Source organism: Mesoplodon mirus, assembly GCF_964341445.2.
Source record: "Mesoplodon mirus genome assembly, chromosome: 11".
Classification (NCBI taxonomy): Eukaryota; Metazoa; Chordata; class Mammalia; order Artiodactyla; family Ziphiidae; genus Mesoplodon; species Mesoplodon mirus.
In genome coordinates this window covers 66,508,291-66,523,276 of record NC_138987.1, presented here as the reverse complement: position 1 = coordinate 66,523,276, position 14,986 = coordinate 66,508,291, and the positions used below count along the sequence as shown (strand labels likewise).

The following is a 14,986-nucleotide window of genomic DNA, read 5'->3' as shown; positions in this document are numbered from 1 at the left end:
ACACAACAGAAGGAATATACCTACAATAACGAACCCAAAGCAATTAAGGAAATGGGAATAGGAACATACATATCAATAATTACCTTAAATGTAAATGGACTAAATGCTCCCACCAAAAGACACAGAGTGGCTGAATGGATACAAAAACAAAACCCATATATATGCTGTCTACAAGAGACACACTTCAGACCTAGAGACACATACAGATTGAAAGTAAGGGGATGGAAAAAGATATTCCATGCAAATGGAAATCAAAAGAAAGCTGGAGTAGCAATTCTTATATCAGACAAAATAGGATTTAAAATAAAGACTATTAGAAGAGACAAAGAAGGACACTACATAATGATCAAGGGATCGATCCAAGAAGAAGATATAACAATTGTAAATATTTATGCACCCAACATAGGAGCACCTCAATACATAAGGCAACTGCTAACAGCCATAAAAGGGGAAATCGACAGTAACACAATCATAGTAGGGGACTTTAACACCCCACTTTCACCAATGGACAGATCATCCAAAATGAAAATAAATAAGGAAACAAGCTTTAAATGATACATTAAACAAGATGGACTTAGTTGATATTTATAGGACATTCCATCCAAAAACAACAGAATACACATTTTTCTCAAGTGCTCATGGAACATTCTCCAGGATAGATCATATCTTGGGTCACAAATCAAGCCTTGGTAAATTTAAGAAAATTGAAATTGTATCAAGTATCTTTTCCGACCACAATGCTATGAGACTAGACATCAATTACAGGAAAAGATCTGTAAAAAATACAAACACAAGGAGGCTAAACAATACACTACTCAATAACGAAGTGATCACTGAAGAAATCAAAGAGGAAATTAAAAAATACCTAGAAACAAATGACAATGGAGACACGACGACCCAAAACCTATGGGACGCAGCAAAAGCAGTTCTAAGGGGGAAGTTTATAGCAATACAATCCCACCTTAAGAAACAGGAAACATCTCAAGTAAACAACCTGACCCTGCACCTAAAGCAATTAGAGAAAGAAGAACAAAAAACCCCCAAAGTTAGCAGAAGGAAAGAAATCATAAAGATCAGATCAGAAATAAATGAAAAAAAAATGAAGGAAACGATAGCAAAGATCAACCAAACTAAAAGCTGGTTCTTTGAGAAGATAAACAAAATTGACAAACCATTAGCCAGACTCATCAAGAAAAGAAGGGAGAAGACTCAAATCAATAGAATTAGAAATGAAAAAGGAGAAGTAACAACTGACACTGCAGAAATACAAAAGATCATGAGAGATTACTACAAGCAACTCTATGCCAATAAAATGGACAACCTGGAAGAAATGGACAAATTCTTAGAAATGCACCACCTGCCAAGACTGACTCAGGAAGAAATAGAAAATATGAATAGACCAATCACAAGCACTGAAATTGAAACTGTGATTAAAAATCTTCCATCAAACAAAAGCCCAGGACCAGATGGCTTCACAGGCGAATTCTATCAAGCATTTAGAGAAGAGCTAACACCCATCCTTCTCAAACTCTTCCAAACAATATCAGAGGAAGGAACACTCCCAAACTCATTCTACGAGGCCACCATCACCTTGATACCAAAACCAGGCAAGGATGTCACAAAGAAAGAAAACTACAGGCCAATATCACTGATGAACATAGATGCAAAAATCCTCAACAAAATACTAGCAAACAGAATCCAACAGCACATTAAAAGGATCATACACCATGATCAAGTGGGGTTTATTCCAGGAATGCAAGGATTCTTCAATATACGCAAATCAATCAATGTGATACACCATATTAACAAGTTGAAGGAGAAAAACCATATGACCATCTCAATAGATGCAGAGAAAGCTTTCGAGAAAATTCAACACCCATTTATGATAAAAACCCTGCCAAAAGTAGGCATAGAAGGAACTTTCCTCAACATAATAAAGGCCATATATGACAAACCCACAGCCAGCATCGTCCTCAATGGTGAAAAACTGAAACCATTTCCACTAAGATCAGGAACAAGACAAGGTTGCCCACTCTCACCACTCTTATTCAACCTAGTTTTGGAAGTTTTAGCCACAGCAATCAGAGAAGAAAAGGAAATAAAAGGAATCCAAATTGGAAAAGAAGAAGTAAAGCTGTTACTGTTTGCAGATGACATGATACTATACATAGAGAATCCTAAAGATGCTACCGAAAAACTACTAGAGCTAATCAATGAATTTGGTAAAGTAGCAGGATACAAAATTAATGTACAGAAATTTCTGGCATTCCTGTACACTAATGATGAAAAATCTGAAAATGAAATCAAGAAAACACTCCCATTTACCATTGCAACAAAAAGAATAAAATATCCAGGAATAAACCTACCTAAGGAGACAAAAGACCTGTATGCAGAAAATTATAAGACACTGATGAAAGAAATTAAAGATGATACAAATAGATGGAGAGATATACCATGCTCCTGGATTGGAAGAATCAATATTGTGAAAATGACTCTACTACCCAAAGCAATCTACAGATTCAGTGCAATCCCTATCAAACTACCACTGGCATTTTTCACAGAACTAGAACAAAAAATTTCACAATTTGTTCGGAAAAACAAAAGACCCCGAATAGCCAAAGCAATCTTGAGAACGAAAAACGGAGCTGGAGGAATCAGGCTCCCTGACTTCAGACTATACTACAAAGCTACAGTAATTAAGACAGTGTGGTACTGGCATAAAAACAGAAAGATAGATCAGTGGATCAGGATAGAAAGCCCAGAGATAAACCCACGGACATATGGCCAACTTATCTTTGATAAAGGAGGCAGGAATGTACAGTGGAGAAAGGACAGCCTCTTCAATAAGTGGTGCTGGGAAAACTGGATAGGGACATGTAAAAGTTTGAGATTAGATCACTCCCTAACACCATACACAAAAATAAGCTCAAAATGGATTAAAGACCTAAATGTAAGGCCAGAAACTATCAAACTCTTAGAGGAAAACATAGGTAGAACACTCTGTGACATAAATCACAGCAAGATCCTTTTGGACCCACCTCCTAGAGAAATGGAAATAAAGACAAAAATAAACACATGGGACCTAATGAAACTTCAAAGCTTTTGCACAGCAAAGGAAACCATAAACAAGACCAAAAGCCAACCCTCAGAATGGGAGAAAATATTTGCAAATGAAGCAACTGACAAAGGATTAATCTCCAAAATTTATAAACAGCTCATGCAGCTCAATAGCAAAAAAACAAACAACCCAATCCAAAAATGGGCAGAAGACTTAAATAGGCATTTCTCCAAAGAAGATATACAGACTGCCAACAAACACATGAAAGAATGCTCAACATCATTAATCATTAGAGAAATGCAAATCAAAACTACAATGAGATATCATCTCACACCAGTCAGAATGGCCATCATCAAGAAATCTAGAAACAATAAATGCTGGAGAGGGTGTGGAGAAAAGGGAACACTCTTGCACTGCTGGTGGGAATGTGAATTGGTACAGCCACTATGGAGAACGGTATGGAGGTTCCTTAAAAAACTACAAATAGAACTACCATATGACCCAGCAATCCCACTACTAGGCATATACCCTGAGAAAACCATAATTCAAAAAGAGACATGTACCAAAATGTTCATTGCAGCTCTATTCACAATAGCCCGGAGGTGGAAACAACCTAAGTGTCCATCATCGGATGAATGGATAAAGAAGATGTGGCACATATATACAATGGAATATTACTCAGCCATAAAAAGAAACGAAACTGAGCTATTTGTAATGAGGTGGATAGACCTAGAGTCTGTCCTACAGAGTGAAGTAAGTCAGAAAGAGAAAGACAAATACCGTAGGCTAACACATATATACGGAATTAAAAAAAAAAATGTCATGAAGAACCTAGGCGTAAAACGGGAATAAAGACACAGACCTACTAGAGAATGGACTTGAGGATATGGGGAGGGGGAAGGGTAAGCTGTGACAAAGCGAAAGAGAGGCATGGACATATATACACTACCAAACGTAAGGTAGATAGATAGTGGGAAGCAGCCGCAGAGCACAGGGAGATCAGCTCGGTGCTTTGTGACTGCCTGGAGGGGTGGGATGGGGAGGGTGGGAGGGAGGGAGATGCATGAGGGAAGGGATGTGGGAACAGATGTATATGTATGACTGATTCACTTTGTTATAAAGCAGAAACTAATAAAAAATAATAATAATAAAATAAAATGAAAAAACATGGGTCCCCCTGGGGCCCAGACACCCCCAAAAAAAATAAAATAAAATAAAATAAATAAAAAATAAATAAAACTTTTTAAATAGGAGCAAATTCCGCCCTCATTTTTCATTTGACCCCATAGAGTAAACAGTATTATAATGAAGACATGATGTTTTTCCATGTTTGACATGCAGCATTTTTTAGAATCCAGTGTGTGTGTGTGTGTGTGTGTGTGTGTGTGTGTGTGTGTGTGTGTGTGTGTGTGTGTGTGTGTGTTAAAGACAATCATTCACTGGGTAATTTTAAAATCAAATATACACTTACCTGTCCAGGATTCATAAGGCATAAAGGTGACTAGAATCATTGAAGACCTTCTAGATATAAAAGCTGACTCTTCGTTTTCATGGAGATACTAGAGAGATTTAGGTGCTTAGGGATGGCTCCTCAAGAACTCATCCCTAATTTATCCAATCATCAAACACTTTCTGAAATGTATGTTCCTTCAGCACTCAAAAAACAGTTTCTATTACAAAGTATGTTAATTCTTTCTGCAAATATGTGTTAAATGCTTGTGATGTATATGGGCAGCAGTAGGGCACAGAGGTTAGAACACAGGCCTGGACTTCAGACGGACTGATGTGTGACTCAGCCCAGCCACTTGGAGTCTTGTGACTTTGGTTAAGTTGCTTAACCTCCCTAACCTTTGTTTTATTCACCTGTAAAGTGGGATAATAGTAAGTATATTCCTATACACAGTTTATTTTAAATACTACTTGAAAGAGTAAATAAAATAATAAATTTAAAGCTCTTAGCTCACGAATTAAGAGCTTATTCAGCGTTGGTAAATATTAATATTTTCTATTATTATTTATTCTACTACTACTACTATCCTGTACTTAGTTTACTAACGAGAAAACCAAAGATACAGAATAACCAGAGCAGATCCTACCTGATCTCTTAGTCTTAAAGGAGAACATATCATACACAGATGAAATGTTAAGTAACCACCCAAGTACCCCATATGAGTCTGTAAGATGCAGGAACATGAGGCTCACAGGTGGCAGTACAGTGTGATGGTTATGATTGTGAATTCTGCCAGAGTCAGTTCCTTCTGTTCAAATCCTTTTTCTAATACTGACCAACTGTGTCACCCAAGGCTAGTTATTTAACCTCTCTGTGCCTCCATTTCCTCAAATGGAAAGTGAAATAATAAGAGTACATCCCTTAGAGGGTCATTGGGAGGATTAAATGAAGTAAAGCACTTGTGAGAGTGCCTGGCCCAAAGTGTTTACTAACTGTTAGTGACCATTACACACTTCTTGATATCCAGCTCAAGACCTAGCAGAGCAATGTGCAACAAATATTTGTTGATTTGCTAGAAGTAATGGTATGAATACCAGACTACAGCCCTGTGACTAGAGTGTCATTAATTTGTAATTGAAGGGGAAAGAGTCATTGTGGGCTATGGAAGTAAAATGAATGCTCCTACAGATACCAATTTCTTCCCTTTTCTCACTAAGACAAGAAGTGAACTGAAAGTTTAAGGAAAGGAAGAAGAACATATTGATGGCAGCTATAAAGCAGTACATAAGGTAATATGATAAACTAAATGTAATCCACTGACATTGGGCATCTCTGCCCCTGGACTTTCTGATTTGACTAAATCTGGGGGTAGTCCCCCAGAGTTCTGGAACTCCAAGTACATTTACTCAGTGTTCTTCAAACTGTATCCATTGTCCTGTGACATGTTCATCACTATTCCATGGGGAAAGTAAAAGGATGGGTGTTTTCCATGGTCAAATAGCTTTGCAAAACACTGATAAACACAGTTAAGTAGGTTTCTCAGAGGTTTTTTATGTATGAATCTCTAGGAGAGAATAAGATGCAAATGCAGCACTTCCCCCAATGTATTCAACTGTGGAACTCTTTTCTCATAGAAAACCTATCATCATTTTCTATTGCACAGAAGGGAGGTGGGAAAATGCTGCTTTAATTGGGAGGAAAAATCTTATCAGCAAAATAACAAGTAATATGGAAGATATTTACATATTTGGGGGAAAAAGGGAGAATTAATGTTTTGAATACCCATGAAATGCCAGAAACTTAAATGAGAACTTAAATAATCCTTGCAGTCACTGCATTATGTTTTATCACCAAGATTTTATAGATGAAGAATTTGAAGCTCAAAGATTAAAATAAAGTCACATAGCTATTGTAGTAAGGGAAAGGGGTGCCTGTTTTCATTAATCGAAATCCTTCTTAGATATATGGAATTGCAAACCGGAAGAAGGAAGACTGACAGAGAAAGGTAACTCCAGGACAATATGCACAACTTCCATTTTTTTCTTTTCATCATTTCAGCCCCAAAATATGTTAACTGAAATCCACTGAGAATAAGATGGGGAAAGTGGTAAGTCTTAATACAAGAAGTACAGAGAAAATACAAATTGCTCTAAGACAAAGCACAGGATGCCACAGAAAATACTGACTATGTTCTTTTCACATTTTAGGACCACAATTCCTTTACCCTCCACTGAGTAATTTTCATAGCAGATACATGAATAGTGAGTCAGTATTTCAGTGGTCCTGGTTTCCTTTGAATAGAGAACCAGTAAAACCAAGACAAACACATTTTAAAAACTCTGTAGTTTAAAAGAGGGACCGAGTTGTGGAATCTGCCTTGAACATTTTTTCATATATATATATATATATATATACATATATGTATCATATATATGTGTGTATATATATACATACATACATATGTATCAATATATATGTGTGTATATACACATGTATTATATATATGTATGTATATATATAATACACACAGGTAATTAGTACTATTGTTCACTGAAGAAGAATATCTTCCAACTGTGCCCACCAATGTAACCTAACAAGTTATTTTTATAACTTGGGTATAGTTTTATTATTGGATCAGAGGGCCTGATACAGATGAATGATTTTCTGAGAGGCTACCACACCATCTGTCTGGAATAAGAACACGCAAAGGAACTTTGGTAACCCTGTACTGTAGATTCCTTCCCTTCAGGAAACCTCAAAGTTCAAAGGTGTAGGGCCAAGGGCAATAAAATTGCCAGGTTCTGGCCAATGGACCACTTTTGCAATACTCTGGGACACTAGGGTCAGACATTATTTTTCATATGCAACACTAATAATGTAATTTGTGACTCAAAAGAAGGTCACCTCTCCGAGTCAGTGACTATTACCTAATTGCTTGAAGGATTTTTCCAGACGGGTGTTCTGGAAATATTTTACTTACTGACGTCTCTGAACTTTTCAAATCTTTTGCCTCCTAGATATCTTGGAGAAAGTGAGACAACGCCACACACCTTGTAGTTTTGAGAGCATTTCCCCAAATAGAACAGTGTCTTACTTGATCCTCAAAGTAACCTCAAAAGTAGGTAAGGCGGCGGGCCTCCCTGGTGGCGCAGTGGTTGAGAGTCTGCCTGCCGATGCAGGGGATACGGGTTCGTGCCCCGGTCTGGGAGGATCCCATATGCCGCGGAGCGGCTGGGCCATTGAGCCATGGCCGCTGAGCCTGCGCGTCCGGAGCCTGCGCGTCCGGAGCCTGCGCGTCCGGAGCCTGTGCTCCGCAACGGGAGAGGCCACAACAGTGAGAGGCCCGCGTACAGCAAAAAAAAAAAAAAAAAAAGTAGGTAAGGCGGGTACTTTCATTCCCATTTTAAAGATGTATAAACCGAGGCTTATACAGACAGTCACAATGAAGGACTCCCAGGGTCAAGTCCAGCACTCTTAGTGTGACAGCCTTGGGACTCAGCGTGCATGAACTGGGAAGCAAAGTGGAATTATCACTGAGAACTGCATCTCAGAAAATCTTTTGGTTTCTTTGCCTACATTTCATAGATATTCTTGTCAGACAATCAAATTTATACCACGGCCACAATATACAAATGTTCTGACCAAAAAGTCATGTTCGTGTATCTACAGAGTAGATAACCTTATAAAGTGTTTAGTTTTTCCTTTATTCTTCTTTTGTGAAATAGCCTGAAAACAGCTCCCCCTTGCCGTCCTTCCAAGTGTTACCTTCACCAAAGTTTAAAGTCAGAGCTAAGGGAGAGAGTTAGTAATCCTGCCCGTCTCGTGCCCCGCAGCTGGGCTCCAGCTGCCCAGAGTAACTAATTAATAGGTAGGTGGTCTTTTCTCTCTTTGCTTCAGAGAGTCTCTTTTCTGCCTGGAGGTTGCCTCTTTCTCACCCACCAGCACAAGGAGCCTGGCGGCTTTTCGCTCCGGTGTCCTGGGCAGCGCTGCCTGGGATGCCGCTCTCCAGCAGCGGCTCTTCGTCCACCCGAGGAGATGTCCCCACGATTCAGTAGTAACCAGACGAAGTCCCCACGGACTACTGTGGCCCAAATCCCGCCCATCCCAGCTGTGGGAATCAGGCTTTTCCCGGAGAAAACCCCAGGAATCAAGTTTAGAGAAAACTCCTTAAGTCCCACCCACCCCCCAACACGCTCCCAGCCCCGGGGGAAACTGGAAAGCCAGGAGACGTTCCTTTTCCCCGCTGTAGATAAGCGCACTGTACAGGCAGCCGCTGGGACTGCGAGCGCGTCCTTCCGGTCCGCGAACGCGGGCAGGGTAACAAACAGCAGGCACCAAAGTTACCGGGAAGAGAGCGCCCTTTAAGTCACCCAGTTGTTACCCTACAGAGGAGGGTGGGGAGGAGCGGGGTTGGTTTGAGACGAAATTCCCGTAGCCAAGTTGCCCTGAGAATAAAATTAGACTGGCTTCCCCGAGATGGGCGGACTCGCTGCGGAGGGAGACACCCAAGCTGAAGCAGGTGGGCACACGCGCCAAGTTCAACATCAAGAGCACCCGCGCAGGCGGTGGACTCGTGATTTCTGGGTATCACGTTGACAGCGTCTGTTGAAGTCAAATGCGGGGGTTAAGGTGACCCTTGAGGGAGGCTAGAGGAAATGATGGTAAACCCTGAAAAGGCACGACATGTCCAGATCTCCAAGGTTTTTTTTAGAAGAGAAGAGAGGGAAAGCGCCACGGTCAACCCCCTATTACGCCAAGTAATCCGCGAGTTCCCAGCCCCACCCCTGCAGCAGCGATGCAAAGAGGACAAATCACCGACGTAGGGAGGGGGAAGAAAGAAAACCCCCAGGGGAGAGGGAAGGGAGGCAGCCAGTGTAGGCACCGAGCAGTCTCCAACCACTGGGGCGAGAGGGAGCGCGATCTGGGGAAACAAACTCCGCATCAATAATTTGAGTTTGGAGCCCAGTGCTTTCAGAGACTCGGAGCGCACCTCCCCAGCTTCGCCCGAGTTGAGACAGGGCAGCACAGGCAAAGGGGCGGGCAATTCGACCGAGAGCGGCCGAGCTGGTCGGTGGGGCACGCTGCGCCGGGAGACACCCGCAAGAGAGCGAGCAGAGCCCGGCTCGCGGTGAGCGCTGCAAGGAGGGAGCGCACCGCGCGAGCAGGCGGCAAGGGAGCGGGCCTCCGCCGAGGCCGAGGAGGCGCTGCATGGACAGCATGCGTTTCTCCGGGAGCCCCGGCGCGGGGCCCGCGTGCAACTCCAGCCCATGGTGGCCTCTGGCCGCCAGCGGTGCCAACACCAGCGCGGAAGCGGAGGCGCTCGGGAAAGACGACAGCCCGCTGGCGGACGAGCGCAACGAGGAGCTGGCCAAGCTGGAGATCGCCGTGCTGGCCGTGATTTTCGTGGTGGCCGTGCTGGGTAACAGCAGTGTGCTGCTGGCGCTGCACCGCACGCCTCGCAAGACGGCCCGCATGCACCTCTTCATCCGCCACCTCAGCCTGGCCGACCTGGCCGTCGCTCTCTTCCAGGTGCTGCCTCAGCTGTGCTGGGACATCACCTACCGTTTCCGCGGACCCGACGGGCTCTGCCGCGTGGTGAAGCACCTGCAGGTGTTCGCCATGTTCGCATCGGCTTACATGCTGGTGGTCATGACCGCCGACCGCTACATCGCCGTGTGCCACCCGCTGAAGACGCTGCAGCAGCCGGCACGCCGCTCGCGCCTCATGATCACCGCCGCTTGGGTGCTGAGCTTCGTGCTGAGCACTCCACAGTACTTCGTCTTCTCCGTGGTCGAAGTGAGCAACGTCACCAAGGCCCACGACTGCTGGGCCAACTTCATCCAGCCCTGGGGTCTCCCCGCCTACGTGACCTGGATGACCGGCAGCATCTTCGTGGCTCCCGTGCTCAGCCTGGGCACCTGCTACGGCTTCATCTGCTACCACATCTGGCGCAACGTCCGCGGAAAGACTGCGGTGCGCCAGGGCAAGGGCGCCCGCGCGGAGGGCGCAGATGGCGCCTTCCACCAGGGGCTCCTGCTCGCGCCGTGTGTCAGCAGCGTGAAGACAATTTCCCGCGCCAAGATCCGCACGGTGAAGATGACCTTCGTGATCGTGACGGCTTACATCGTTTGCTGGGCGCCCTTCTTCATCATCCAGATGTGGTCTGTCTGGGATAAGAATTTCCCCTGGGTCGGTAGGTGTCGCGGGACGATGGAGTGAGGTGCACAGATGGGGTCTGTGTGCTTGGGGGGTGGGGAGGGAGAGAGTTTCTTTTCATAATATCCTCTAGGGCAATAATTTTTAAACTTCGTGCATGAGAATCACATCTTGAGCGGAACTGTTAAAAGCCAAAGTCGTGGGGTCCCCACCCCAGACGTTTTGATTCAGATCTGGAATGGGGCCCAGGAATCTGCATTTGTAACGAGCTCCTAAGACCACAAATCCGGAAAACTGTGCCCTAGAGTCAGCCGCGCAATTACAGAACAGAATAATGACTTTTTGCCAAAGCACTAACTGCTGTGTTAATACCCTGCTTTCAAGTCTGTTGGATTCAGAGAAATATGTGTACTGTCACAACTGCTTTTTGCTAGTTTGTGAAAAGTATCACAATGTAAAATTTTTGTAGAAATGCCCCAAAGTAAGGGTAAAATGGACATATTTTAAATTTGAAAATAATTTTTATTTATTCCTCATCCAGTCAATAAATATAATTATACATATTATGTACCAGATTTTATGCTAGGTCCTGGGGGTATGAAGATTAAATGTGTTGAAGAAAGATTCTTAAGTCAATAATTTTAATTTGGCATTTAGCTAGTGTTCCATTTCTTATCATAATGTTTTGATTTTTTCCTACAATTACTTTAACACATTTTTCTCCCCAGTGTTTCAAAGCAGGATTATTGATAAACTCTAAATTTGTTAGACTGATTCATTAATCTTTCAGCACTAACTTGACCACACAGCTGTACATCTCTCCACACAACTCTTGTAGTTTTCTGAGAATGTCCTCCGCGCCTACTAGCTCGTTTGACTTTAATTCATTCACAAACTAGGAAAACCAGCTTCACAAGAACTTACCCCCAAAAGCATTATTTAATATTGTATCTTGAAAAAAAATTTCCTTTGATAAGGAAAAACAAATTTTTTTTCACATTAAATATATTACAGAAATGTTACTGACAACAACTGTAATTGGGAAATAGGTATCTGGGAAGAAGTGTCTCCTTTTGTTATTTGTGATGTACTTTGAAAGTTGTATGTACAAATTAAACACTTGAGAGTGAATTTAATTCAAACAAATAAAAGTCATGGCTATAATAGCACTGATGATGAAAAATATAACATAAATGCTACATTTCCTGTCTTGTTTGATCTTGGCAGCCTCTTAAGTATTGCGAATCAAATAAAAAAGTCAGCCTATTTGTTGCTTTATCAGGATTCAGACACAATTACTAAAAAATTCTTCACTTGTGCACAGGTATGTCGATGATTTCCATTCTTTTTGAATACAGTCTTAGTCACGGATCTTGATCACACCTAAGAGTAGCATCTTGGCACAGAGTTTGATTAACTAACCTGTAATTTATTCTGGCACAACAAGAGTGAGAAGACCCAAGTTCATAATTAATAAGGGAAAATCAGTGCTTGCCTATTATTCTTATCTTTAGAAAAGGTATATTCTCAGTGCAATGGTTCTATGGTGAAAGGTGATATTTATGTAGTTTACCAGTGCAAATACACAAAAAAATAGTTCAAAGGACTGTTGGAATTTCTTAATTTATCTGTTCTTCATAATATAATTTAATTGTTCAAGCCACAGTCAAAGATGGATTTCTTTTAAAATCAAACGAAGCTTCTAATTAACCAAAGAAAACAACTAAATATTGCATCTTTCAGGGACCTATTTCAACTACCCCCTTCGGTATAGATTTCTTATTACAACAATATGTTTAATATTAAAAAAATTTAAAACAACTAAACATGTCCCATAATGTCATACTTTTGCCTGAGTTATCAGGATGGATATAATTTGCTATATGTGGCTATAGCCTCTAGAAATTTCACTGAAATGGAAGCCGTTCTCTAAGTGCTGTGTTCATTAGCACACGCTAGTGCTAACACAAAGGATTCAAAACTTTATTAAGTTATTTAATATTCTTAACCTCTTGAAAGTTCCACTCATTCTACTTAAATATTTTAATAGTGGTTTAAAATCCCTGAATTAATTTCAAGGCATCTTGCTTACAAAAATATTTTACAACCAAGCAATTTCCATTCACCAACCATTTCCCTGACTGATAAACAAAATATTTTATTTTCTATATTGACCCATAACATTTTCCAGCTTTCATGAACCAACAGAAAAATGAGTTTATCCAGTGTTGTCACTTGCATTTGACTAGTTAAATGTTCTCCCCTTATGTTTTCCATACAGAGTCGGAAAACCCGGCCACCACCATCACTGCATTACTGGCTTCCTTGAATAGTTGCTGCAATCCCTGGATATACATGTTTTTTAGTGGCCATCTCCTGCAAGACTGTATCCAAAGCTTCCCATGCTGCCAAAACATGAAGCAAACATTCAACAAAGAAGATTCTGACAGTATGAGCCGGAAACAGACTTCCTTCACTAACAACCGAAGCCCCACATACAGGACAGGCACGTGGAAGGACTCAGCTAAATCTTCCAAGTTCATCCAATTCATTCCTGTTTCATCCTGAGCATGCAGCCTGACTCCTGTAATGGACTTTTCAGCCCACTGACTGAATCCAGCTAGAAACTATTAGAACAAATATAAGATAAATTGATCTGTTGAGTACAAGACTGTGTTTCTAGTTGCATTTTCACATTGCTACAAGCAAAAGCTATGAATTGTTTTATACAGAATGTTAATAAAAACATGCTACACTAAAATCTGCAGACCTAACCCAGAAATAACAGAAGTCATATTTCTAAAGGAAAAATCATAACCACCTGGCTTTATATTTTGCTGTGGGTTTCTTTTCTTTTTATTTCTGACATAACTAAGGTTTGGTTGGTTTAGAAGTCATATAATGTAGGGGCATTATTTCTGAACAAAATAAGCTCATCATCAGCCTTAGGGTTTGAAAGGAATTAGAAGAGACTTCAGAGAAATTATGTTTCCGTCCAGTAAAATCAATTTACGTATCAGAAAATGCAGTCTCAAACCGTGGCCTGGAGTGGGATGGTGCCTTGGAGAGGCATGAGAGCTTGAGGCATATTGAGTAGGGGGTGTCTGTTGCAAAGGGGAAAGAGGAAAGTTCTGTTAGAAGCTATAAATCACCTCCATTTCAAAACAGTAACTTTAAAACTGGCAGTTCCCTCCTTTGGTTCCTCATGTTTTATTGGTTGTGAAAAGCATGGTTACCAAGATGCTGAAGGTTAGAGAAAATGTTGTCAACTGGCCAATAATATCTTTTTCTTCCCACTGCAAAGTCGCTTTAAGGTCAGATTTGTATGACAAATATGCAATTTTATTAGAAGAGTAGAAAGGGTAGATTGCCCAAGGTATTATGTAGGCTTTCTCTAGAAAATTGTAAACATGTTTTGACCAGTGTTATAAGGTATCCCGTGCTATACTGGATATTAACACCATCATTACTTCATGTCTGAGGAATCCAGATTCATAGATATGAGTCTCCTAAAGAATGACTCAGGATACTGAATGTTCCCTCATGTTTAATTAAAAATAACTTGGTCCTTCCTTCTGATCACCCACCCGTCGAACAGTCTCACAGTGGAGGAGAAGCAGGGCTGGGCAGGATGAGGGCGGGGAAATAGAAAGAAAACTGTTCTGCCTCTAGTCTGGCTTTCTTCGTTATTAACTGCATGACTTTAGGCAAACGGCTTAAAAAGACATAAAGCCTCCATTGCCTAGGCTGTACAATGGCGTTGATAACACTTACCTCACAGGGTCGTTGTGAGGAAGAAATGAAATCAAGTATGTGAAAAGATCTTCCTAAACTGTCAAGTGCTGTATGAGTGTTAGCTTTTGCTTTTACTACAGTCTTTTGCCCGGGTGGGGGTTTTCAAAACTGCACAGCTTTTTCCTGTTGGCTTTTCATTAACCAGAATGTGTTGGTTTCATGTCTGGCATACAAAATCCTAAAATTTAAATATAGCTCTGCTGATTAATCGGAAAGCATCGCCAACGGCCAGTGTTAAGTCTAACTTCTGCCTAACCAAAGCTTTCCTAGTTAAAGAGAGAATTTGCTTTCCTTTGACTGCAGGTAAATTGAAGCCAGCCAAGAGCATCAATTTCTAAACAGAGATAAATTACAACACTATTTGGCTGCTGTTACTGCATTTTTCATTAATGGAACTCAGTGGGGGTTTTTGAGCTATTCTGTCTGGCTCCTTTTCCTTCTTAGAGACCTTGCAATGATTTGAGGATACATCATAAATACTTTGCATCCCTTAGAGGAAGTAACAGCTATTTTAATAGTATTATTGT

At 41.4% G+C, this 14,986-nt stretch overlaps 1 protein-coding gene across 1 annotated transcript; it reads left to right on the top strand.

Annotated features, from left to right (window-relative positions):
* Positions 1–9,716: 9,716 nt before the first annotated feature.
* AVPR1A (arginine vasopressin receptor 1A) lies at positions 9,717–13,232 on the top strand (the record flags this gene model as incomplete). Its single annotated transcript, XM_082635661.1, has 2 exons — positions 9,717–10,701; positions 12,946–13,232. 2 exons carry the CDS (start codon positions 9,717–9,719, stop codon positions 13,230–13,232), a joined length of 1,272 nt encoding a protein of 423 aa, XP_082491787.1.
* Between the last annotated feature and the right edge of the window lie 1,754 nt (positions 13,233–14,986).